The sequence below is a fragment of the Scyliorhinus torazame genome, chromosome 21, assembly GCF_047496885.1.
Source record: "Scyliorhinus torazame isolate Kashiwa2021f chromosome 21, sScyTor2.1, whole genome shotgun sequence".
NCBI classification, from domain to species: domain Eukaryota; kingdom Metazoa; phylum Chordata; class Chondrichthyes; order Carcharhiniformes; family Scyliorhinidae; genus Scyliorhinus; species Scyliorhinus torazame.
In genome coordinates, this window is record NC_092727.1 from 13,338,288 (window position 1) to 13,363,501 (window position 25,214).

General features: G+C 47.5%; 2 protein-coding genes across 3 annotated transcripts in view; both read right to left on the reverse strand.

Moving 5' to 3' along the window:
• Positions 1–6,396: 6,396 nt before the first annotated feature.
• Positions 6,397–6,950, reverse strand: LOC140398173 (histone H2A-like). The gene has a single exon (XM_072486520.1). It carries the CDS (start codon positions 6,928–6,930, stop codon positions 6,475–6,477), a length of 456 nt encoding a protein of 151 aa, XP_072342621.1. The 5' UTR covers positions 6,931–6,950; the 3' UTR covers positions 6,397–6,474.
• Positions 6,951–13,956: 7,006 nt separating this feature from the next.
• Positions 13,957–25,214, reverse strand: part of c2cd2l (c2cd2 like) — a 137,774-nt gene continuing 126,516 nt past the window's right edge. Inside the window, exons 11-14 of one of the 2 annotated variants that reach the window (XM_072486521.1) lie at positions 22,621–22,713; positions 21,642–21,778; positions 19,663–19,948; positions 13,957–16,386 (exon numbers count right to left, since the gene is read on the reverse strand). In XM_072486521.1, coding sequence (XP_072342622.1) covers positions 16,157–16,386; positions 19,663–19,948; positions 21,642–21,778; positions 22,621–22,713 — 746 coding nt within the window. In that variant the 3' untranslated portion in view covers positions 13,957–16,156. The remainder of the gene's footprint in view (positions 16,387–19,662; positions 19,949–21,641; positions 21,779–22,620; positions 22,714–25,214) is intronic. The other variant, XM_072486522.1, reaches the window with a different exon arrangement.

Below are 25,214 nucleotides of genomic sequence, written 5' to 3' on the forward strand. Positions count from 1 at the left end.
ATATTATCCAGCACATCCCCGATTCACCACTCCAAATCCCACTGATACCAATGGAGGTGTATCTTTGGAGGATAAATTCAGCCCAATTATTAATGGATTTAGGATGTTCGTGTTCAGTGTAGCGAGCAATCAAGATCCAAGCCTACACTTACAAAAACATCGCTCTCCATTCAGTTTGTATTAGTTCCTGTATAAGATAGCCAGTTCATGGGGATGAAGGATTGTTCATCTCGATCCGGGCACATAAGGGGAGGAACATGCTTATCCATTGGCAAGTAAGCTTTAAGTGAAAGACTGTAAGCCATAGGTAAAAATGCTAACGGGTCCTGGCTGCCCGATTCCAACCACCATATAGGCAACTCATTTCTGTACAGTTCTATCTTTTCCTTGCAGTAGTGGCCAAGGTCAGTTCCTCCCCAGTTGGTTAAAGATCAAAAATGCACACAGGGCCAGCATCTGTGTTACTATTTTGTACTAGCACATTTTTTGGTAAGCAGCAGTGACGTGTTCATTCAGTTCTGAGTTGTTTCTAGTGTACGAATCAGCTGCGCATATACATTACAGCCCCTCCATTGAGAGGCTTCCTGAGGCAGTTACTGTGTTATGACACATGTTCCATTTAGATTGTCAGCTCATTTGTATTTTACGTTTGCAACGAAATGGGGCACATTTTAAAATCAGCAGCACAAACATTACACTTGTGTGCTGACAATAACCAGTTAACTTTATCAGCCTAGCAATGCCTAAAAATAAATGGAGGAACACCCTTCCAATGATCTAGGTCTTCATGCATGAACTTTTATCAGTTAGGAAAAAAAAATGCTCGTATCTTTGGGCAACGTCTCAGACTGCGGGAAGGAAGCACAGTGAACATCATGTAAAAGCAACATAGTGGATAAAAACAGAAAATGCTGTATCAACTCAGCATGTCTGGCAGCACCTGCCGAGAAATAGTTAATGTTCAGTCCATATGACCCTTCCAAAGGGCTCAGAACATGAACTGTGTTTCTACCTCCATAGATCCTGCCAGATCTGCAGTTTATCCAGCATTTTCTGTTTTTATTTCAACAATACATCATGCTGGTTTTCAACAGACCAAATAAACAAGTCAACTTTTTACAGATTTAGTACAGTACGTAAACAAATACTATGGTACTCATTTGGCATAAAAAGCTTTTGACTCCTGATGCTTGAGGTAGCACACGTCCTGTCAGACAAACAAGTTATGGTGGATAAGCATCGGTCCGGTGTATTATTCTCTTATTAGGAATACATCCTTCCAAATAGCCTTTCAGTGTGAAATCCCCCGCTACTGTACAATGAATGGAGAGTTCAACTTGCGTTTAAATGGCATCATTAAGGGAACAAAATATAAATTTCATTATTCTTACTGTTATTAATGGGAGAGCTGCGAATTAACTTTCTGAAACGAAATATGTGGACTGTACCATAGGAATGATATATGGGCCTTGGATGAAGCAGTGTAATTTGAGTGAATGACACAGGGACTCCAAGAGTTAAGTTACAAGATTACATAAAGTAGGGTTAGTTGTTACAATTTACTGTTGTATGTTAAGCTTGATTTGATTAGTTGAGGGGTAGGTAGAAATTATATTGTTCGGGATGTCTAAGAGTAGGGAGCATAATCCAAATAATAGTCCACTCTTTCAGAGCTAATTTAACACCTCTAGATGGAAAGGTTGGTAGAAATTAGAAATGTGGGGAAAAGGTGGTATTGTTAGGTCACAGACCAGCTGTGATCTCATTGGAATAGACTTGGGAGTTGAATGAGCTTCTATTACATTCTCTCCACTGAAAAAAACCAGGAATACTGCTTCGTACTTCCACACCTCCCATACAATCCATCTATGCAGATTTTTACAGGTAGTCTGCCCACCAGTATCTATTACGAGCCCATTAATACCCAACTACATTGATGCCTCCAAAGCCTTCATTCCTTTTGCGTTTCTGTCAAATCAGGTCAGACAATGCCCCACCAGGACATCCTTTTTCCTGTTGGCAATCCTCCTCTAATGGTAGACAGGTCGCTTAATTGCCCATTTCTCAAATTTTGACCCTCACCCTTTCATCCCACAACTGAATTATAGAATCCCTACGGTGCAGGCCATACAGCCCATTGATCCTGCACCAGCCCTCCAAAAGAGCACCTAAACTAAGCTCACTTCCCACCTAACCATTGGTCACTAAAGGGGCTGGTTTAGCACACTGGGCTAAATAGCTGGCTTTTAAAGCAGACCAAGGCAGGCCAGCAGCACGGTTCAACTCCTGTACCAGCCTTCCCGAACAGGCACCGGAATGTGGCGACTAGGGGTTTTTCACAGTAACTTCATTGAAGCCTACTTGTGACAAGTGGTTTTCATTTCATTGCCAACCCATGTCACCTGCACATCTTTGGACTGTAGGAGGAAACCCACGTAGAAACAAGAACGTGCAAACTCCAGTCATCAATGGTTGAAATTGAACACATGTCCCTGGCAGAGGCCCTCATATTTTAACCCAACTCCTAGATCCAATTTGGGCAGTTGCTTCACAGCTCCAGGGTCCCAGGTTCGATTCCTGGCTTGAGTCACTGTGCAGAGTCTGCACGTTCTCCGTGTGGCTGCGTGGGTTTCCTCCCACAGTCCAGATGTGCAGGTTAGGTGGATTGGCTATGCTAAATTGCCCTTAGGTTAGGTGGGGTTGCTGGGATAGAGTGGAGGTGTGGGCTTAAGTAAGGTGCTCTTTCCAAGGGCCGGTGCAGACTCGATGGGCCCTTTCTGCACTAAATTCTATGGATCGACTACCATCTCCAACAAGGTGCCACAAAAAACATCTTGCCCTTCCAGTATTTCAAATGGACCATTCCTTCCTGCAGATCCTGGCCCACTCTACTTCCTCCTAACATTTGTATTCTCCTCCCCAAACAAGACCAGGTTTCCATTATTTCATCCAGTCTTCTTCCAACGTAACCACTACATTCATTGAATTTGGCCATCCTGTTGTGACCACAAGCCTGGGCGGTTACCACTTTAATTCCCCATCTTCAACACTGTTTTCTACTCTAGCCTTTACATCTTCCCAGCATTAATGTTAGACTTGATGACTACCCCCATTGTCAGTGAGCAGGTAGGTGCTGCTGGTGGATGACTGGTTGTGGGTGCAAGTGGTGCAAGCTTGTCTTCATGTAGGCCTTTCCACGGTCAGATTTTGCAACCTTCCCAAGGAGCCTGACAAGACATAGAACAGTCCTGGTGGTACAAGAAAACCCTATTTAATATTTGAGGCAGGGAGAACTGGCAATGCCCAACAAAGATGAACACCAGATGTTAGAAACACTCAGCAAGGCGGCATCAATGGAGTAGTTTAATTTCGATATTTGTTCTGAGAAGTCATCAGCAACCTGAAACACTAGTAACCCACTCTCCAGAAACACTGCCCGAGCGGTTATTTCAAGCATCTTCAGTTTTTACATAGCCTATACAACTGGTTGGGAGAAAGTACTGTTGGCTGATCAGTCAGTAACTATTGCTGGCACGGAGATTCCTTTCCTGGACGTCAGTGCACTAGTTCCTACTTGGTCAGAAAGTGTGGTGCATTTCACTCATCGGAACAAGTCCTACTTTGACGTCATTGGACTTGAAACGTAACCTCTTTTCTCTCCCTACAGATGCTGCCAGACCTGCTGAGATTTTCCCAGCATTTCATTCAGATTCCAGCATTCGCAGTAATTTGCTTTTATCTAGTGTTTAACTCACCGCCACTTTTCTTCCAGGAATGCCTACCCTGAAGTACTGCTCTTCTCTCCGACAGGTTTTCCGTATGTCACCCCCGCCCCCCCCCCTATTTCTCCTTAGTGTTGGACAAAGTATTTAGCAAGACTCACTTCCACATATCGTTCCACAGGGCTTAGTGTCATTGGACTCGAAACAGTAGCTCTTTTCACTCCCTACAGATGCTGCCAGACCTGCTGAGATTTTTCAGCATTCTCTCTTTCGTCGCACAAGTCCTACTTTGCCCGGGTGAAATGCTCCCCAGTAAACCCCATCTGTTAAGGGGGACTGAAGCAAAATAAGATCCATAGATTCAATTTCAAAAAGTAAATAGGTAATCTTTATTCTGAACGGACTAAAATCTTCTCACCCACCCAAGGCTAGTAGCAGACCAGAAAAGTCATTTTACTTATATACATGGAATACTACCCTTGTATCTAAAGACAGTTCAAACAGGTTTCCAAAATATCATTGTACAATTCACTTGCCAGTCTACAAAACGGCAGCTGCATACACCCGCTTAAAAAGGCAGCTTACTTGGTTTTCAAAACAATTCTTGCCCCTCATCTCGAAGAAATGTAACACTTAGTTTGAAATCTAAACCCTTGCTCATGGGCGATTCAACAGAGCACATTAACCTCGACATCATATAGGAAACCTCAAGTGTAACAAGTGTAGCTGGATACTTGAGGTAGCACCACATTCGTCAGAAGAAAAAAGTTATTTTAAGAACGGTTACAGTTGAGGTTACACATAACCCATTTACTGCTGAACTTCAGGCTACAATTATCAGGACAGTACATTTTGTTACAAGATCTTGAATCTTATCTTGAACCGTCTGACGAAGTGCTTCGGCCAAGTTATGAAGACTGCAACAACACCACGGAAGGTACCCATAGCCTGAAGCCGGACACAGCAACTGTTTTTTCCTCGGTCAGAGCCCAAGTCAAAAAGGAAAACTTAACTCGGAAACACTCCAGGCGAATATCGGAAAGTCTTCGGCGAAACAAGAGGATTACCAATAAAAAAAAATACATAACGAAGCACAGGCAGGAGCAATACAACCTTCTCATTACAAAAGTAAACTCAAAAGGGAATGTAAAAAAAAACACTGACTGAACCTGGTAGCAAACGAGACCCACACGACTGATAACTGCAGCCCCCCCACCAAAAAAAAAAAAGTCAGAAGAAACCCAATAAGTAAAATAAAACGACCAAAACCTCGTAGCAAACCGCAACCCACCCACAACTGACAAACACCCCCTTCAAAAAAAAAAAAAAATCAGGCAAGAAACAAGCATGGTAATGAAAAATTAGTGGGAAGAATTTTTTTTCAAAAAAGCACACGCTTCAACCAGTAACAAAAGAAAATAAAGGAGGGGGCGGGATAGAAACAAAACGGAGAGATGGGGGGGGGGGAAGAGAGAGAATGAATGTAGAGGAAGGGAATGCCAGGAGTCCCTTGTGTCCATGTGGGAGAGAGAAAAACAGGAGGGGGATGGAGGAGTTGCCATGGGTCCTGTGTCCATGTGGTGACGAGGGGGGGGGGAAGAGAGAGGAGATGTGGGTGGGGGGGGAAGAGAGGGAGGAGATGTGGGTGGGGGGGGGAAGAGAGAGGAGATGTGGGTGGGGGAAGAGAGAGGAGATGTGGGTGGGGGAAGAGAGAGGAGATGTGGGTGGGGGGGGGGGAAGAGAGAGGAGATGTGGGTGGGGGGGAAAGAGAGAGGAGATGTGGGTGGGGGGAAAGAGAGAGGAGATGTGGGTGGGGGGAAAGAGAGAGGAGATGGGGGGGGAAAGAGAGAGGAGATGGGAGGGGGGAGAGAGAGGAGATGTGGGGGGGCTGAGAGGAGATGGGGGGGGGGGCTGAGAGGAGATGGGGGGGGGGGGCTGAGAGGAGATGGGGGGGGGGGGCTGAGAGGAGATGGGGGGGGGGGGGCTGAGAGGAGATGTGGGGTGGGGGGGGGCTGAGAGGAGATGTGGGGGGGGGCTGAGAGGAGATGTGGGGGGGGGCTGAGAGATGTGGGGGGGGGGCTGAGAGGAGATGGGGGGGGGGCTGAGAGGAGATATGGGGGGGGGCTGAGAGGAGATTGGGGGGGGCTGAGAGGAGATATGGGGGGGGCTGAGAGGAGATTGGGGGGGGCTGAGAGGAGATTGGGGGGGGGGGCTGAGAGGAGATTGGGGGGGGGCTGAGGAGATTGGGGGGGGGGCTGAGAGGAGATTGGGGGGGGGGCTGAGAGGAGATGGGGGGGGGGGGGCTGAGAGGAGATTGGGGGGGGGGGCTGAGAGGAGATGGGGGGGGGGGGGGCTGAGAGGAGATGGGGGGGGGGGGTATTTAGATGCAGAGGATGACAGGAGTCCCCTGTCTCCATGTGGAACAGAGAGAGAGGGAATGGAGACAATGCAGATGTAGGTTTCCAGGCGCTGGGGATGATTTTGTTGTTGTACAGAGTCTGTTCTCAATGTCCATCTCCTGATTCTCTCCCTGTTGGAGGGGGCTGGGTTGGAGGGGGGGTTGGGGAGGGGGGGTGGGGGGAGGGGGGGGTGGGGGTTGGGGGGTTGGGGATTGGGGAGGGGGGGGTTGGGGATTGGGGAGGGGGGGGGTTGGGGATTGGGGAGGGGGGGGTTGGGGAGGGGGGGTGGGGGTTGGAGAGGGGGGGGTGGGGGAGGGGGGTTTGCGGGGGTCGGTTGTCAGCCGGTGAAGGATCTAGAACTCCTGCGACTGCTGCGAGCTCTTCTTGCCGCCGCTCTTGCCGCCTCCTCCCCCTCCGCCGCCGGCGGCCGGACCCGAGCCCGACTTCTTGGGCAGCAGCACGGCCTGGATGTTGGGCAGGACGCCGCCCTGGGCGATGGTCACGCCGCCCAGCAGCTTGTTGAGCTCCTCGTCGTTGCGGATGGCGAGCTGCAGGTGGCGGGGGATGATGCGGGACTTCTTGTTGTCGCGGGCCGCGTTGCCGGCCAGCTCCAGGATCTCGGCGGTCAGGTACTCCAGCACGGCGGCCAGGTAGACCGGGGCTCCGGCGCCCACGCGGTCCGCGTAGTTGCCCTTGCGGAGCAGGCGGTGCACGCGGCCGACCGGGAACTGCAGGCCGGCCCGCGACGAGCGCGTCTTGGCCTTGGCGCGGGCCTTGCCGCCGCTGCTGCTCTTCCCTCTGCCAGACATCTTAGCTCCGCAAAATGGCGGCTGGCTACCCGCCCGCCACCCCCTTATATACTCCTCCCGCCCCCTGCGCTCCGATTGACTGCGCCTGGACCCGCCCCCTCTCCCATTGGCCGCGGCCCACGTCAATCAGAATACAGCCCGGGTCCCGCCCACCACCCCTTTAGAAACCCCTCCCCCGCATTCCGATTGGACTGCGCCCGGGCCCCGTCCCCCTCTCCCATTGGCCGCGGCCCACGTCAGTCAGAGTCCGGCCCGCGAGCCGCCGCCACGCTCCCCTGCCATTGGACTCCTGGGGGCGGCCGCCCACCCAATGGCTGGCGTTCCCGCCGCTGGCTCCCCTCTTCAAAATGTTTGAATGGGAAATAGCGCGCGTTAATTCGAGCGGGAGTAAATGGGGGGGGGGGGCTTTGTTTGTAAAGATTCCAAATTATATCTACCCAAAATAAATAATCGGAGCTGAGAATAGCAATTGCCTTTTTTTTCTATCAACACAAAAATCATCCGCTGGATATAACGATGTAGATTTTTTTTTAAAGGAGAAAACTTGCAATTGGAGCAAGTTTAAACTTGGGTTGGTTCAAAATTCCACTTTTGTCAAATTTTATCCCGAGTCCGGGACGAACAGTTCATTTTTAAGAAATGGCCCGGGGGCAACTCTCCCATTTATTTAAGCAGTGATACGAACGGAAACTTTACACCCAGCAACTTATTCCGATGTTTGATTGTTTGTTGTAATCAGAAGGAGCAGCTTTTATAAGGGAAGGTTGCAAGAGAAGCCGAAATTGCATCCGAGAAAATATAAGCACCGGCTGTGGGTGGGCCTACTGTCTATTTCCCGGACTTGTACATTTAGAGCGCCTGCCCTTATTTGATAACAACAACATGCATTGATATAGCGCCTGCAACGTCGTAGACTGTGTCAAACGACAAGCCTTACACTGAGCCACGTAAGGGGGTATTGGGGCTGGTGGCTGACAGCGTTAAAGAGGTGGATTTTACAGAAGACCTTAAAGAAGGCGGACCAGCTAGAGTTTAGGGTCCAGGTGACTGAAGCCGCTGCCACCATAATACTTTTCTTTAAATTTAGAGTACCCAATTAATTTTTTCCAATTAAGGGGCAATTAGCGTGACCAATCCACCTACCCTGCACATCTTTGGGCTGTGGGGGCAAAACCCATGCAAACACAGGGAGAATGTGCAAACTCCATACTGACAGTGACCCAGAGCCAGGATCGAACCTGGGACCTTGGTGCCGTGAGGCATCAGTGCTAACCACTGCGCCACCATGCTGCCCCCTCTGCCACCATAATAATAATCTTTATTGTCACAAGTAGGCTTACATTCACACTGTAATGAAGTTACCGCGAAAAACCCTGAGTCGCCACATTCCGGCACCTGTTCGGGTACACAGGGAGAATTCAGAATATCCAATTCACCTAACAGCATGCCTTTCGGGTCTTGTGGGAGGAAACCGGAGCACCCGGAGGAAACCCACGCAGGTACGGAGAGAACGTGCAGACTCCGCACAGACAGTGACCCAAGCCGGGATTTGAACCTGGGACCCTGGCACTGTGAAGCAACAGTGCTACCACTGTGCTACCATGCCGCCCACAATGGTGCATCAATTAAAAGCAGCAATGCTCAAAGGGCTGTACGCCTGGGAAAGATTAGAGATGTCGGGAGGGATTTGAAAAGAAAGGACAGGAATTGTAAAATTGAGGCATTGCTTCACAGGAAGCCAATGTCGGTGAGAGAGCAATAGGGTTGATGGGATTGAGTGCGAGTTAGGATGCAAGGAGCAGAGTTTCAGATGAGCCCGAGTTTGGCGATGGTAGAATTGTGGGCAGCCGGTAGGTGTGCAGTTAAAACCACAGAACATACTGACTCAAGCTGCACAGGAGTTTTAGTAGCAGAAAAAACACACACCCACAGGAAATGGGCCACAGTAGATTTGTTTTGAATACTTTGGCTATCATTATTGCCAACGAAAGACACCTTCAAGAAGAAAATGCTGTTTAGATCTTATTCACCATCTTAAAAAAAGTTACTCATTTACACAGACTGCACCAAAAATTGGACAGAAAAGGTGTTGAAACAAAAATAGAAGACAGCATGCGAATTGCATGCCAAAACCAAGGATTAATTATTCAGCTGTCCAACCACTTTTCTCAAACTGTCTGTTGGGACCTTGAAATAATAAGGGAAGTTACCAGGTGCTATTTGGAATCTCTTACTACTGTTTCTGGTGGCAGAATTAATAATGTTACCTTAGAAATCGAGGTGTTTCTCACAGTGAATTAAGTCCCATGTGATAATCCTTCTCGTGTGATTTTTAATTCCAGCATCAACCCATTTATTCATAGCGGGTAAATGAATAGAGATAGAGGGTTATCACATATTATGGGTCATTTTAACTTTCATTGTTGGGTGATAATAAATCAACACCTATTTTGCATATTATATTGGATTGAGTACATAGGATTATAGAATCCTGACAGTACAGAAAGAGACCAGTCAGCCCATTGGGTCTGCACTGACCCTCCGAAAGAGCAATCTACCCAGGCAAACTGCCCCATGCATCTCGTCTTCGCCCCATAACCCAACCTACACATCCCTGGATACTAAGGGGCAATTCAGCATGGCCAATCCACCTAACCTGCACATCTTTGGACTGTGGGAGGAAACCGGGGCAGCCAGAGGAAACCCACGCAGACACGAGGAGAAGGTGTAAACTCCACACAGATACTCCACAAAGTCAGAATTGAACCTGAGCTCCAGGTGCTGCGAGGCAGCAGGATATAGGGCACAGAAACAGGCCATTCAGCCCAACCAGACCATGCTGGTGTTTATTTTGCACTCGGGCCACCTCAGTCTGTCCTCATCTAAATCTATCAGCATTACTCTCAAATCCTTTCTCTCTCATATACTTATATGGTCTCCCCTTAATTGCACTATAATATTCACTTCCTGGTGAATATTCATATCCTGTCGGATATGCTCCTGTATTTCTGGTGTCCTATCCTGATGGATATACCCCCACTTTCCTGGTATCCTATCCCGATGGATATGACCCCGCATTCCTGGTGTCCTATCCCGATGGTTATATCCACATTCCTGGTGTCCTATCCCGATGGATACCCCCACATTCCTGGTATCCTATCCCGATGGATACCCCCACATTCCTGGTGTCCTATCCCGATGGATACCCCCACATTCCTGGTGTCGTATCCCGATGGCTACACCCACATTCCTGGTGTCCTATCCCGATGGCTACACCCACATTCCTGGTGTCCTATCCCAATGGCTAAACCCCTGCTGTCTTGGTAATCTGTCCTGATGGATATGCCCCACATTTCTGGTATAATCATAATCTTTATTGTCACAAGTAGGCTTACATTAACACTGCAATGAAGTTACTGTGAAAAGCCCCTAGTTGGCACATTCCGGCGCCTGTTCGGGTACACAGGGAGAATTCAGAATGTCCAAATTACCTAATAGTCTTTCGGGACTTGTGGGAGGAAACCGGAGCACCCGGAGGAAACCCACGCAGACACGGGGAGAACGTGCAGACTCCGCACAGACAGTGACCCAAGCCAGGAATCAAACCTGGGACCCTGTAGCTGTGAAGCCATAGTGCTAACCACTGTGCTATCGTGCTGCCCATCGTATCCTGATGGAAATGCCCCCACATTCCTGGTATCCCATCCAGATAGATATACCCCCACTTTCCCGGTATCCTATTCTGATGGATAAACCCCCACATTCCTGGTATCCTATCCAGATGGATATACCTCTGCATTCCTTGAGCCCTGTCCTGATGGATATACCCTCACATTCCCGGTATCCTATCCTGATGGATATCTCCCCCCATTCCTGGTATTCTGTCCTGATGGATATGCCTCCACATGCCTGGTATCTTATCCCGATGGAAATGCCTCTGCATTCCTAGTATCCTATCCCGATGGATATGCCCCCGCATTCCTGGTATCCTACCCCGATGGATATGCCTCTGCATTCCTGGTATCCTATCCCGATGGATTTCATAGAATTTACAATGCGGAAGGAGGCCATTCAGCCCATCGAGTCTGCACCGGCTCTTGGAAAGAGCACCCTATCCAAGGTCAAAACCTCCACCCTATCCCCATAACCCAGTAACCCCACCCAACACTAAGGGCAATTTTGGACACTAAGGTCAATTTATCATGGCCAATCCACTTAACCTGCACATCTTTGGACTGTGGGAGGAAACCGGAGCACCCGGAGAAAACCCACGCAGACAGGGGGAGGATGTGCAGACTCCGCACAGACAGTGACCCAAGCCAGAATCGAACCTGGGACCCTGGAGCTGTGAAGCAATTGTGCTATCCACAATGCTACCGTGCTGCCCAAAAGGAAGGTTCAGACTTGGAGATAGGTTTAACACATTTATTGAACAGTTAGCAATTCTCCTACTTGAGTTCGACTCTCCTGCTAATCTTGCTATAGTAACTCAGTCTAACGAACCAGTCTGCTCTAATCCATGGGGTGGGTGTGATGCTTCCGATCTGCCCGTGTCGTCTGTGGAAAGGAGAAAGAGCATGTTGCCCCCTTGTGGTAGTGTCACCTCTGGGTGTCCTGACTGCCCATTGGTCGTGTCCTATTCTATGTGTTCATTAGCTGTATGTCTGCATGTCATGATGTCTCTGGTGCTCCCTCTAGTGTTTACTTAGTCTTAGTGTATTTGCATTAACCCCTTGTGTATTTACAGTGATGCATATCGCCACAGACCCAAGCTGGGAATCGAACCTGAGACCCTGGAGCTGTGAAGCAACAGTGCTAACCACTATGCTACCGTGCTGCCCAGGATATGCCTCCACATTCCTGGTATTCTATCCCGATGGATATGTCTCTGCATACCTGGTATCCTGTCCCGATGGATATGCCTCTGCATTCCTGGTATCCTATCCCGATGGATATGCCTCTGCCTTCCTGGTATCCTATCCTGATGGATATGCCTCCACATTCCTGATATCCTATCCTGATGGATATATCCCCGCATTCCTGGTATCCTATCCAGATGGATGTATCCTGCATTCGTGGTATCATCCTGGTCAGCTTTCTTTGAACTCTCTCTCGTGTGTCTATATGTTCTTTATAATAATGGAGTCCAGAACCCTGTACAGTACTGCAGATATGGTCTAACTGAGGCTTGGTACAAGTTTATAATGCATAATTTATTTTATATATGTATATATTATCTGTAATATATATATATATATATAAAAACATCAAAGTGTAAAAGGAAATTGTTGATTCGCTGCTGTTGATTTTACCCAATGGCAAAGATTCAAATGACCGCAATCAGTGCCTACCTGCTGGCATCTCCAACAGCGGGTTCCAGGCACCTGTGATTCTGACACTGGACATTTCTTGGGTAAATCTGATTGGCTTAAACAGAAATGTCGCTCCTGGTGCCTCAGCATGTTTGAGGGGAGGGGAGGGGGAAGGTGCCCACTGCCCCAACACACTGGGGATCAGACAAATTTACCTGCGCCCCCAATCTACCTGGTGACCCCCAGGTATACCTGCTGACAGGTATAGCAGATCAGGTGAATACGCCAGGTTCATAATGGGTCGAAGCACACCCTCAGCTGTAAATATAAACATTCAGAAAAATGATCGGATCCTCCATGAATCATGAAATTGAGTCTCCATGAATCATGAATCAACATGATGGACACGTTTTTGTTTTGTAATCAACTTTTATTTCCAAGGTGATTAAAGATGCGTGTGCTCTCTTTGGAGTCTGGGTTTAAAGTAGCATTCAGGACAGTGCAGCACATAACACTCTATGGGAAAATATCTACACTCCATTTGCAGTCTGTTTCCTCTTCAAATGGAGTATTTCTAACGCGAGTAGGATGTCACTGTCTCGGTAGCGTAGGTGTCGAGTACGACGTTCAGTTGTGCTCCAGTCTTTCACTCCCCAACTATTTATCTGACCCTTGCTTCTCTGGAGACATTTGGTTGGTGGAACTTTGATAAAAATTTCAGTCACAGCAGAACAGACCTCAGAACTTGAGCTAAGATCACATTCCCAGCACCCACCCCATCCCATTCACCGGATAATCGACACAAACTGCTGTGAAGTACCCGCCTATAGCTGCTAGAACAGTTTCACATCATAAATATAACCACGCTCGGATATTCCCCCCCCCCCTCCCCAACCTCCCCCAGACACTAGATTAAAATTTACTATGTACAATAAACTTTTTACACTCGTATCTCACAAAGAACCATCTACAAACATCTCCTTGAACCAGGGGCTCCACCCTCGTCACAATGGTAATTGAGTCAGATGCTTCAATATGTACCTGGAAAACAAAATCTAGAAAAGCATCTGTAGGTGGAGATCCAGTCCGTAAACCCCGTTAATAGTTTTTCCCGCATATCCCATCTCCCATGGCCAAATGACATATTGGAGCCCAAGGGTAAGTTCTGTTGGTTCCGATCTCCAACTTCATCAATATGCAGGCAAATCTTTCGGAACCTGGAGTCTCAATTTACCTTCTCTCGGGATATATATCGGAAATCTCTCTGCAGCCAGGGAAGAAGAAACACTGTAACCTCTCCAGTCCGGAATGCTTGGGACCAAGTCATTTCTAGATTTTGGAATTTTCAGGATTACAGAATGACGTTTGAATGCCTAACCACAATTCTGTGGACGGAAACTCCGTAAACCGGAAGCAGAAAGCGGTGATAACGCATCATAAAGCAGTAATTTAAAAACAAATCCAAAGACCGTATCTTCCATGTTTCTGCTTCCAAAGCACTGGACTAATGTGATGCCGGGAGTAACTTGGTGTTTGCTCAATAGATTTCTGGACAATTGGTGTTTCCGGGTCTTGAGAGGTCACAGTGTAACTGGCCGGTTGCTACCGAGGGGCTGACGTGCTGCAAGATCTGGGTACAAGACAGATTTTTGATGTACAGACAGTGGCATCTAGCACTGTGGGTTAGACCCCCCCCCCACCCCCCCACCCCCCGCTCCTCCCCCGCCACTACCATAAATTTCTATACAACGTGTATGACGACACTCCTCAAATAACATATTAACTTATTCACTGAAGGTTGCCATTGTGATCATAATCACCAAATACTGTGCTCAGGGCGTACTGCGGGAATGGTTATGGGCACACCAGGTACTTTTCATATCAACGCTCCCTTAATTGTGGCAAATTTTACTTTCATGTCAAATTCTGGCCCATTAACCAAGTCTCCACTCTGGATAAAATTTTGACAAAAAGCAAAATACTGCAGATGCTAAGGAATTCTTTTTTAATTATTCATTGGGATGCGGGCATCGCTGGACCAACATTTATTGCCTATCCCTGCGCGCATTTAAGAGGCCACCAGGTAGGGATGGCAGATTTCTTTCTCCAAAGGTCACTGGAGAACCAGATGGGTTTTAACAACAACAAAAAAAAAAAAAACACTTTTAAATCCATTAAAAAAAAATTGAATTCAAATGTCACCATCTGCCACGGTGGGATTGGAACCCAAGCACCCAAAGCAATAATCTCTGGATTACTAGTTCAGCGACAATACCACTACCTCACTGCCTCCTCTCTGAAATAAAAGACAGAAAATTATGGGAATACTCATCCAATCAGGCAGCATCTGCAGAGGGAGAGATAGAGTTAATGTTTCAAAAAATGGCCTTTTGAGTTCTGGGTAAAGGTCAGCAACCTGAAATGTTAACTCTGTTTCTCTCCTCACCGGTGCTGCCTGACCTGTGTTTTCCAACATTTTATGATGCTGTGTTTAAATGGTTTAGCTTAAGGTGTAAATTGGTGTCGAGGTTCCTTGACCTAATGGGCGCAAGCATTGAATAATGGGAACAATATAGCAATGAAGGCCATTTATGCTTGTGCCAGCTCTTCGAAGGAGCAACTAAAATCAATCTCACTCCCTTCTGCGCTTGCCCTGCACTTTTCTCCCCCTTTGTACATATCCAACTCACTTCTGAAAATTACCATTAAATCTGATCCCCCCCCCCCTTTCTGGGTAGTGCATTCTGGATCATTAGAAATCATCGCATAGAAAATAAAATAAATCCCATTTGCCTCTGGTTCTGTTTGTCAATTAACATAAATATGTCCTCTCATTATCGACCCTTTCTACAACAGGAAACAACTTCTCCTCGATTAAACTCTCCTAATGCTTCATATAGTTTTGAATATCTCCATTAAAATTTCATTTGAACCTTCTCTGCTCCAAGCAGAAAACCCAGCTCATTGAGTCTCTCCCAAACCAAAGTCCGCACACTAGTGGTACCATTTTAGCAACCCTCCACTGCACCCTCGCTCAGGGCTTGACAGAGTTCCTCAAGTGTGGTGTCCAGAATTGGATACAATATTCCAGCTTAAATCTATCACACGCACGCTTAGGGAACTGGACGAGAACATATGTCATTGAGACCCGTGAATCGGGAGAACTAAGTGCATGTTAAAGGCCAAATATTCCAACTCACTGACATTATTCCCCTTTCCCCACAGAGAGCGCACTCAGTCCTGCAAAAATAACTCCCCTCACCGTCCACTAGGTTATGTTCAGGGACTTTAGGCGGTACAGCAACACTAAGTCAAGGTGTTTTCTTTTTACGTCGCAAAGGTGTTTACATTTGTTTTTTCACTCACTTTCCGAAAGAACAACACAATATAACGCCTTGGCAAACAGTTGAGAGTAGAAAGCAATCAATGAAATGGCTGAATTCATTCGTCCCAATTAAAACAGGGTCTCCTGTGAAACATTTTGCAAAGCTGCCAAACCTGGCACCATTATAGATTTTCAATAAATAAAATTGGGGGAAAGAGTTGAAGAGGGTCTAAAGAATTTACATTTAAAGCTAGTGTCACCAAACAAATGCATTTTGTCTCCGGTCCTGACTCAAGGTCAACCTTTAGCTTCAGCATGTCCAAAGCTTCAGGTTTCCTCCAGGCTTTGAGGTTTTTGCGATGTAACGAAGGAGGAACATCACTGCACAGTGGCTTTCACAAGCGATGATCGATGAAAGGTGGCAGTGCTCCTTTCATTTCACAGAAAAGTCTTCGAGAAGAAACCAGGAGATAAATTACTGCAGAAATCCCAACAGGGGTCCAAGTGCTCCGTCGCCTGTTGCTCTACCCCAGGTAGTCCAGCCTCCAGGTCCTTTGTCTGACAACCCTCTCTGGGATTCCCAGCGTAGTCAGTTCCCGGTTGCCGCAGTGCTGCCATTCGTGCTGGCCTTTGACTTCGACTTGGACTTAAAAGAGAAACTCTTGATCAGCTTCCGCGAGAAGCTGCCCGATTTCTTCCGCGTGGAGGCGGGGCTGTTGCTCACGTTGGAGAGATCATCGTGCGAGTGGCTGAAACCCGGCTCCTTCTGTTTGTTTCTCCTCCTGAACAAGAGCTTTGTGCCACTGCGGAGAAAGCCAACTGCGAGGAAAGGGGAGAGGAAACTGAAGTCAGAGCAACACAGGTAAGAACATAGGTGGCAACCTGTCGCCGCATTGGCAAGCAAAGAATAAGGACAACATCGTGATGAATGTAGGAATTTCAGAAATATTGTATTATATGTATTTGGTGCAGTAAGGGTTAAAATCCGGGTTAGTGTGTATAACAGGCAGCACGGTAGCATAGTGGTTAGCACTATGGCTTCACAGCGCCAGGGTCCCAGGTTCGACTCCCGGCTTGGGTCACTGTCTGTGCGGAGTCTGCATGTTCTCCCCGTGTCTGCGTGGGTTTCCTCCGGGTGCTCCGGTTTCCTCCGACAAGTCCTGAAAGACGTGTTATGAGGTAATTTGGACATTCATAATTCTCCCTCTGTGTACCCGAACAGGCACCGGGATGTGGCGACAAACGGCCTTCCACAGTAACTTCATTGCTGTGTTAATATAAGCCTACTTATGGGAATAAAGATTATTTAAAAAAATATTAACTCCTGCAATGGTGTTTTTAAAAATCCTGGTTTGCAAAGACAGCTGGACTTTCTTTGAAACCAGGGGGGGCAATTAAAGCATCGTAAAAGGTTGACTAATGGATTTTTTGTTTGTCTTAAGAGGGTTCCCTCTGGAGTATTTAATTAGAGACATTGGGGTGAATTGTCTACTACCCCATCTGTGTGTTTCTCGGCAGCGCCGTCGCTGGCAGGGGATTCTCAGTTTCCCCCAGCTGGTCAATGGGATTTCCCACTGTAGCCATCCGACGCCTACAGGAAACCCGAACCTGCTGCGGGGGGGGGGGGGGGGGGGGGGAGAGAGAGAAAGATCTCTCTGTGGACAGACTAGCAGTTTCTTTCCAAATTAGTTGGGAGCTGAGTGTCAAGCTATGAAGGAAGCTGGAGATCCTGTATTGTTCTGACAGGGTCAGATCTCTTTCTTTAAAGCAATCAAAATGTTTCTCTTTTTTAAAGTGCAGTTTCAAGAGATCCCTGTACAGCACATATTCCTGAGTGCTAACAGCATTTAAAAGTGGATTGGGATCTGAGATGGTTCTGTTGTCGTAATGGAAGTAAAGATAGCAGTTAAGGGTTATTGTGTCACTGTATTGATTAGCATTGTTTGAGGGGTAATTATAAGCTATTTTCTGGTGTGATGTTAGAGACATTTTAACACTGTTGGTAATTAAGTTTGTTTTCAATATTTAGTTACCCTATGTTTGGGTTAAATCAGTCCTGGAGTGAGGTATCTTTTCCCTACAGTCTTACAAAATTAAAATAAAATATTGGGGTTTCTGCCCAGTACCCTAGCCACTGTTGGAGTCTGGTCTGGGATTGTAATAACATCAACATTCAAACATACAGTACCATGACAGTTCAGATGAAAGGTCATCGATCTGAAACATTAACCCTTTAATGTGTTTTTGTAGATTTATGTCAATGTACTTAGCATTAGTCTTTGTAGTAGCTTTAGACTCTGGTTAGTTAGCACATGTGTCCCCACCAGGACCTGAGTTTGTCTTTAGAAGTTTGAGAGCTTGCATGTTGATGGGACAGCGGTACTGAATCTGACCTACTTAAATTGGTCTAAAATCCGCAAACCAGCAACGAAAAAGTATGTTTGTAACAGGTCATTTAAAAATAGACCAAAGGGACATGTTTAAATCACTGCGTCGATCCTTTCACTAGATCCACGCAAGGAACCTGACTGGCTCAGGGTCTTCTGCAATTGCAAAGTTACCAGGGTTAACGGTGACCTATAACTCAATTGATGAACACACACCACCCAGTGTGGCACTGTGGTACACAGATTGGTCTGGATTGCCACAGGATTGAGTTTGTTGATCTTAGTTGCGGCAGCCACCAGTAAACTACAAGTTGCCTCGGTGCCCCTTCTATTAAGTACAGGTAGGATGGTGGGAAAGTATCACCCCGGTTTTAACACCCTCTTAAATATTCTCCAGGGACGACAACTTGTGTGGACAACGTTGCTCTTAAGATACATGTGCTTTCTCCATGATTGAGTGGGCGGCAGAGTGGCACATTGGTTAGCACTGCTGCCTCACAGCACCAGGGACCCAGGTTCAATTCTGGGCTTGGGTGTCTGCCTGTGCGGAGTCTGCACGTTCTCCCCATGGCTGCGTGGGTTTCCTCCGGGTGCTCTGGTTTCTTCCCACGGTCCAAAGATGTGCCAGTCAGGTGGACTGGCCACGCTAAATTGTCCCTTATGTGTCCAAAGATGTGCGGATTAGGTTTCAGGTTTACGGGATAGGGCATGGTAGTGGGCCTAGGTAAGGTGCTCATTCAGAGGGTCGGTGCAGGCTCGATGGGCTGAATGGCCTCCTCCTGCACTGGAGAGATTCTATGACTCATTAAGGCTCATACTTGAGGGGGGCTGGTTTAGCTCAGTGGGCTGGACAGCTAGTTTGTGATGCAGAGCGAGCCCAGCAGCGCGGGTTCAGTCCCAGTACCGGCTGAGGTTGTGTACCACATCACCAAGCCTCTTTCGACTGCACCTTTCAAACCTCTGACTTCTACCACCCAGAAGGACAAGTACAGGAACACCACTCTCTGACTCAAGTCAGCCTGACTTGGAACTATAATTGCTGTTGCTTCACTCTTGCAGGATCAAAATTCTGGATTTTGACAGCACTGTGGGGTGCTCCTACCCCACGTGGATGGTTCACCGCCACTTTCTCCAAGACATTTAGGGATGGACAATAAATGTTGGCCTTGCTCATGACACAGACTTCCCAAGAATGAGTAAAGAAAGTGTTTATTTAAGCTATCTTCAGTCATTGAGTATATTCAAGACAGATATCGATAGATTTCTATACAGGAATGATATGGGGATAGTGCGAGAAAATTGCGTTAAGGTAGAAGGTCAGTCATGATCTAGTTGAATGGCGGAGCAGGATTGAGGGGCCGAAGGGCCTATTCCTTGTTACGTAATGGGTTAAGAGACATTCCAATTAGTTGTCTCATTTATTTTAAGTATCCAATAATTGACACTGATATGTAAAGGTGCTTCAGGTGGCCTTTGTGTCAGGTGATGTGATGTCGAGTTTTGTACAGAGTCTGTTGAAGTAAATTAAAGGTGTTTGTGGAAAAGCAGCAGAACCTTTGACTCTTTATACAACAGCAGCTAAACGTCTAACAATCCTGCTCCCATTTCCTACATATTATAGTGTACAGATGTACTGCATTTATATCACACAATACATGAGAGGGAGAGACACAACAGAATATTACAAGTGAAATCAATTTTCTTTTACCTTTATGATCCTTTAAGCTTCGTGTTTCAAGCGCTCCCGTCGACCCAGTTTCTGACTCAACGTCGTCCACCGATGGACGTTCGGAAATATCCGACACGGCCGCTTCATCCAAGTCCTGACTGACCATCTGCCACTGGTTTTGGGAGTCGGGCGATTTGGGAGAGTCCAGCGCACTTTGAGCACTGCAATGAGGCAAAGCGGGCAGCCCCGGCTCACCCTGCAGAGAGGCATCCATGGAGGCCGCGTAGCCCACAGAGAGCGCCATTTCTTCCTGGTCAATGGGAGCCTAGGTCATAGGGCAAGAGAGGAGGGTAAGTGTGTACTTGGCAGACAAGAGGAAAGGCCGGCTGATCAGACAAGACTACACTGGGCCTTTATGTGCACAGAATCAAGCTGGGTCTCAACACCAAATACACAAGAGTTCCACGACAAGAACGGGCTCATTTTCCCCCACCTGACCAGGCTTCAAACTATTGCATTCCCTCAGCCCTCACTTCCACAGTCTGAAGGAAATGGGAGGAATGAAGGTTAATTGCAGTGGTTGGGATCTAGAATGCACCGTTTGAGAGTGTGACGGAGATGGGTTCAATCAAGGCATTCAAAAGGGGATTGGATTGGCAGCACGGTGGCGCAGTGGCTAGCATTGCCGCCTCACGACGCCGAGGTCCCAGGTTCGATCCCGGCTCTGGGTCACTGTCCGTGTGGAGTTTGCACATTCGCCCTGTGTTTGTGTGGGTTTCACCCCCAAAACCCAAAGATGTGCAGGGTAGGTGGATTGGCCACGCTAAATTGCCCCTTAATTGGAAAAAAAAATGAATTGGGTACTCTAAATTTATTTTTAAAAAGGGGGGATTGGATTCATAGCTGGTGAGGAAAAATGTGCAGGGTTGTGGGGTGGGAGGGGGGGGGTGGCACGAGGGGCATTGCTCATTTGAAGACCTGCGTAAACATGATAGACCGAATGGCCTCCTTCTTCGATAGCTGAAGATGGTCAACTTTTTAAAACCACTAAATGATCCCAAGTTGACAATTACTGGCAAAAAGTTTGAATTCTTGTCACAATGGGCAGACAGCTCCCTGGCTTTGCTGATAAGCCACAAGTTTGGCAGAATTAAGTGCGCCGTTTATGGGAGGAGTGCCCTGTGCACAAGACGGTTACAATTAGGCTCATTTACACTTTCTACATCTGACTCCTCCCTCTGTCTTTACCGAGGATTTGAGCTCACTTTCTCTCCAAGAATAAATCCCCGAATGACGTAGCGTCAACAGGCCCATTCGACCCATCAGTCCATGCCAGCTTTTTGAAAGTGCTCCAATTGGGTCCACTCCCCTGCTCTTAAACTCCCATTGACCTGCAAACATACCCCCTTCAACTGCACAGGAGTTCCGCACTGCCTGAAATCCTTATTTGACCCATCAATCAAACAAAGCCAAGATCTCCGCTCCAATCTGAACTCTAATTGACCCAATCAATCATTTCAAAAATGCAGAACATGTGCACCTTTTAGCCTGAACATGCCACTCGCCTGCACGGTGCAATTTCCTTCAATTTATAAAACGTTAGGTCTTCTGACATGTCGTTAGAAACTAGCACAGGTGACTTGCTCGTAACAGATCACTTAAAAATTTCCAGTCAGGTTTAGGCACTAACTCTGTCCCATTTCACAATTTATGTTGGTGAATTAACCATTCACAGCTCATTACTTCTTCCTCAACCACTGATTGAATTGTTGCTCCCGAACCCACGGCCTTCTTTCAGTCACCCGTTCAAGGTCACTGAGCGGGCGAGGCACAAAGGTTCAGCAAATCTCTGGGATTCCCAGTTCCAAACCTCACCAGGGTAGATGGTTGAATTGGAATCCTTCAATAAATCAGTCACCCACTGATTGATTGGTATAGGTGCTACATTCGCAAAATAACCCAGTGAGCTGCAGAGAGCGAATTCCTTGCTCCGGGAAGCAGAAGGCAGAGAGGATTACCTTGGAAACGCCTGATATAATCAAGGTGCTGCGTTTTGTTGGTGTCTTTTTGCTGGGCTTGTTGGCGGATTCTGTCAGCTGCCGGATTGCTGTCTGTACCACTGGATCCAAACCATTGGCAAGGTGATTATCCACTGCTGACCACACATGAAAACATTATTAGCCGCACGAGACAGAGGGCGTGATCTTGTAGTGTCAGGAACGGCCCCGCTATCTAACCGCACTCTGTTACTATTTCGGGCCCTGGCGGGGAACGCCTCCTCGAGGCTTCAATTTAACCTTTTTCTCCGCTGAGCGGAGATCCTCAGTGCAGGAAGAAATCGGGACTCCCTGATCTCTCGGCCCCCCCACCCCCCAACCATATAACACCTTCCCCCGAACGCTCCAACTCACATGTTAGAGGGTCCTTGAGCCCTACCAAACACCAGCAGGGTACTCTTGGGTCTGATCCCCAGCAGAGAAAACAGAGCAGGACAGTCCAGCCATGAAATCTGAACTTCCTGGTCTCTTCATCTCAGTTATTGTACTAGGCAGACTCACTACGCAATAGGAAGAAACCTGGCAGCTTCTAAGGTGGTATTGCCAGAGGCACAGAGCGGGTCTGCTGTCTTGGCATGGAAAAGTCTATGGAGCTAGAGGTCTTCAAAACAAAAGAGCCTTGTTGAAACTTGGCAAAACTCACACTGCAAGAAAATCTTGATCAGCAAACACAAAACCTAACACATTAGGTTTTAATATTTAATGATTCTATGCAAAACAATATTGAATTGGTCACCTACTGTACATCACAGCCCATTTTTCCTTGCCATTGAAGTGCGATGGAGAGGGAACCAACATTACCTGTTTTACACTCGGGAAACCAATTATAAAGGCCCCCCAAACTCACTAAAGGTACGAGAGTTCCTTTGTACCCCTCAACACCATTATCCCCAGAATCAAACAAGCAGAACACACACTCCCAACGAACACGTGTACATACCGTTGTTAGGAGACAGATTTACAGGGCTGTCATCCATCTTGATGGACCTCTTGTCCGTTACTTCCACCTTTGAGGGTGACCGTGCAGGAGAATCTGTGGGTGGCAGAAAGAATTGGTTACGATATTGTATTCAAGGGGCTGGCAGTATGTTTGCGGAAGCTGTGGTTTGAGCTCCAGTAGTCGGTGACTGCCATGGGCACCGTGAACGTTGATGACACCTAGTAGGAAAGATAGGTTAAACTCCTTTACATGGAATTACACTGAATATACAGAACAGAAGCAGGCCGCTTGATCTACTTGGTCCATGCCGGTAATTATCCACCACATGAGCTTCCTTTCACCTCCACCAGCTCAAACGTTCTTCTTTCCTCTTTTCGTTCCTGTACGTAACAAGCTGCCCCTTCAATCAATCCAGGTTAATCACCCAAACTAATCCTGGTGGGAACAGGGTCGCTATTTTAACCACTCTTTGGGTAAAACAGTTTCCGGTGAATTCCCTAAAATTATAGAAACTTGCAGCACGAAAGGTGTCCATTCAGCCCATGCTTGACGCCAAGCAGCCATTCAATCTAATTCCACATTCCAACTCTTGATCCACAGCTTTGTGGATTCTGGCGATTCATGGCCAAGGAAGGTTTTGAGGGGCTCTGCCTCTATCACCGATATTATTGTCTTGTTGGGTTGGAATAGTTTCAATAACTCCCAAATTCCGTTAGCTGCAAACACTTCATTGTAATATATTTACTTTGGTGAGAACACTCCCTTACGCTAACCTCTTTCCAGACTGCTTTCTCCGAGAAACTCTTCAATTACGAGTATATGTCACTTCCTTCCATGACATGATAGGCCATTACAGTCAACTCTTTGAGACTTGGGGTGGAATTTTCTCCCCCCACAAATGGCAAAGTTTAAGTTTCTGACTGCAAACCGGCATTTTCCTCCCCAGAGAAACAGACGGGTTGTCTGTCGGGATCTTCCCGCACTTTGCCATTTTTTTTTTTAAAGGTAGGAAGGGGGGGGCATGCTTTGCGCCGCCATTGCGAGAGGCAGGGCCTAAAAATGCCAGCATGGCCTGCTCCACAGAGACCGTGGTACCACCCCCTCTCCTCCACCCCACCTGATCTCAGATACTGGCTAAAGACCTACCCCCAGCATCATCTTGCTGCACACCCCTGTCCTCCCCTCCCCCTCTAATCGCTGGAAATGGGTCTTCAGGGCAGCGCGTCCCCCGCCAATCACCCCCGCCCCCTCAAGTACCACCCATAACCACATGAAGAGAACCCTTGTCATGGGGTCGCCCACAGGCCCTGTCCCCTTCTCGCCCTACCCCAGGAAGTGCCATCCTGACCGTGCCCGGTTGGCAGTCCACCCAGGGGTTTCACTGGCCTCCGAGCCCCCCGGCGTGCTCATCACGTCTGGTCTCTGTTTTTGGAGACCAGTGCTGATCCCTGCCGACGTTACGTTACGCCGCTGGGTGGGAACATCTGATGGTGCCAGAATATTCAGCGTTAAGCCGATTTTGAATATTAAAATGCTTTTAAATTAACGGGAATCATGCTGGGCACCAGCCTGCTCATGTCGCTGGCGGGCAGTGGAGGTGATCCCATTCTGAGATCACCCTGTCACAAATCCCGTTGTGGACCTCTTGTGAGTGTTTCCGGCCATAACGGGATTTACGCCTCTGCCAAATGGGGGCAGAAAATCGGCTCTTAGTCTGTAATACTCCATTATACTGCACTACCCCTTCAAGGTGTGAATTCCCCACCTAGTGGAATGATTCATCTTAGATATATGACCACTGGCTTTTTTTGTCTTCCCCACAAGTGAAAACATCTTCTCTATGCTGACCCTACCAAGCCCCATAAATATCTTCAAAGACCCAGATCAGGTCAGAACTTTCCCTTTCCTGTTAAAAAGTAATGCCCACGCCTGTTCCAATCTTTTCAGATGAGTATAGGCTCTCAGTTTGAGGTTTATTGTAGATCTTTTTTGCACCTTCTCCAGTGCCTCAATATCCATTTCAAAATTTGGGGATCAGAAAATTAGGGCAGCGCGGTAGCACAAGTGGATAACACAGTGGCTTCACAGGCTCCAGGGTCCCAGGTTCGATTCCCCGCTGGGTCACTGTCTGTGCGGAGTCTGCACGTTCTCCCCGTGTCTGCGTGGGTTTCCTCCGGGTGCTCCGGTTTCCTCTCTCAGTCCAAAGATGTGCAGGTTTGGTGGATTGGCCATGCTAAATTGCCCTTCGTGATCAAAAAGGTTAGGAGGGGTTATTGGGTTACGGGGATAGGGTGGAAGTTAGGGCTTAAGTGGGTCGGTGCAGACTCGCTGGGCCGAATGGCCGCCTTCTGCACTGTACGTTTTAGAACAAAGTGCCAAGAACAAAACCAAACATTTCCTCCATCAAATAGTGAACAGTATTAACAAACTGCTGAGTTGACAGAAACACTGGTGCAGGAGCAGGGGAGAGGGGGGTCTGTAAACCCAAAGGCTGGCTACCTGCCTAAAGAACACCGAGAAGGTGAGCAGATAGATGTCGGAGGCCTGGAGGATGTTCTTTTGTACAGGACCGTAGAAAGACTATCAACATGCCA

Coding starts and splice junctions, on each gene's coding strand:
- LOC140398173 (XM_072486520.1), bottom strand. CDS start 6,930: ATGTCTGGCAGAGGGAAGAGCAGCAGCGGCGGCAAGGCCCGCGCCAAG.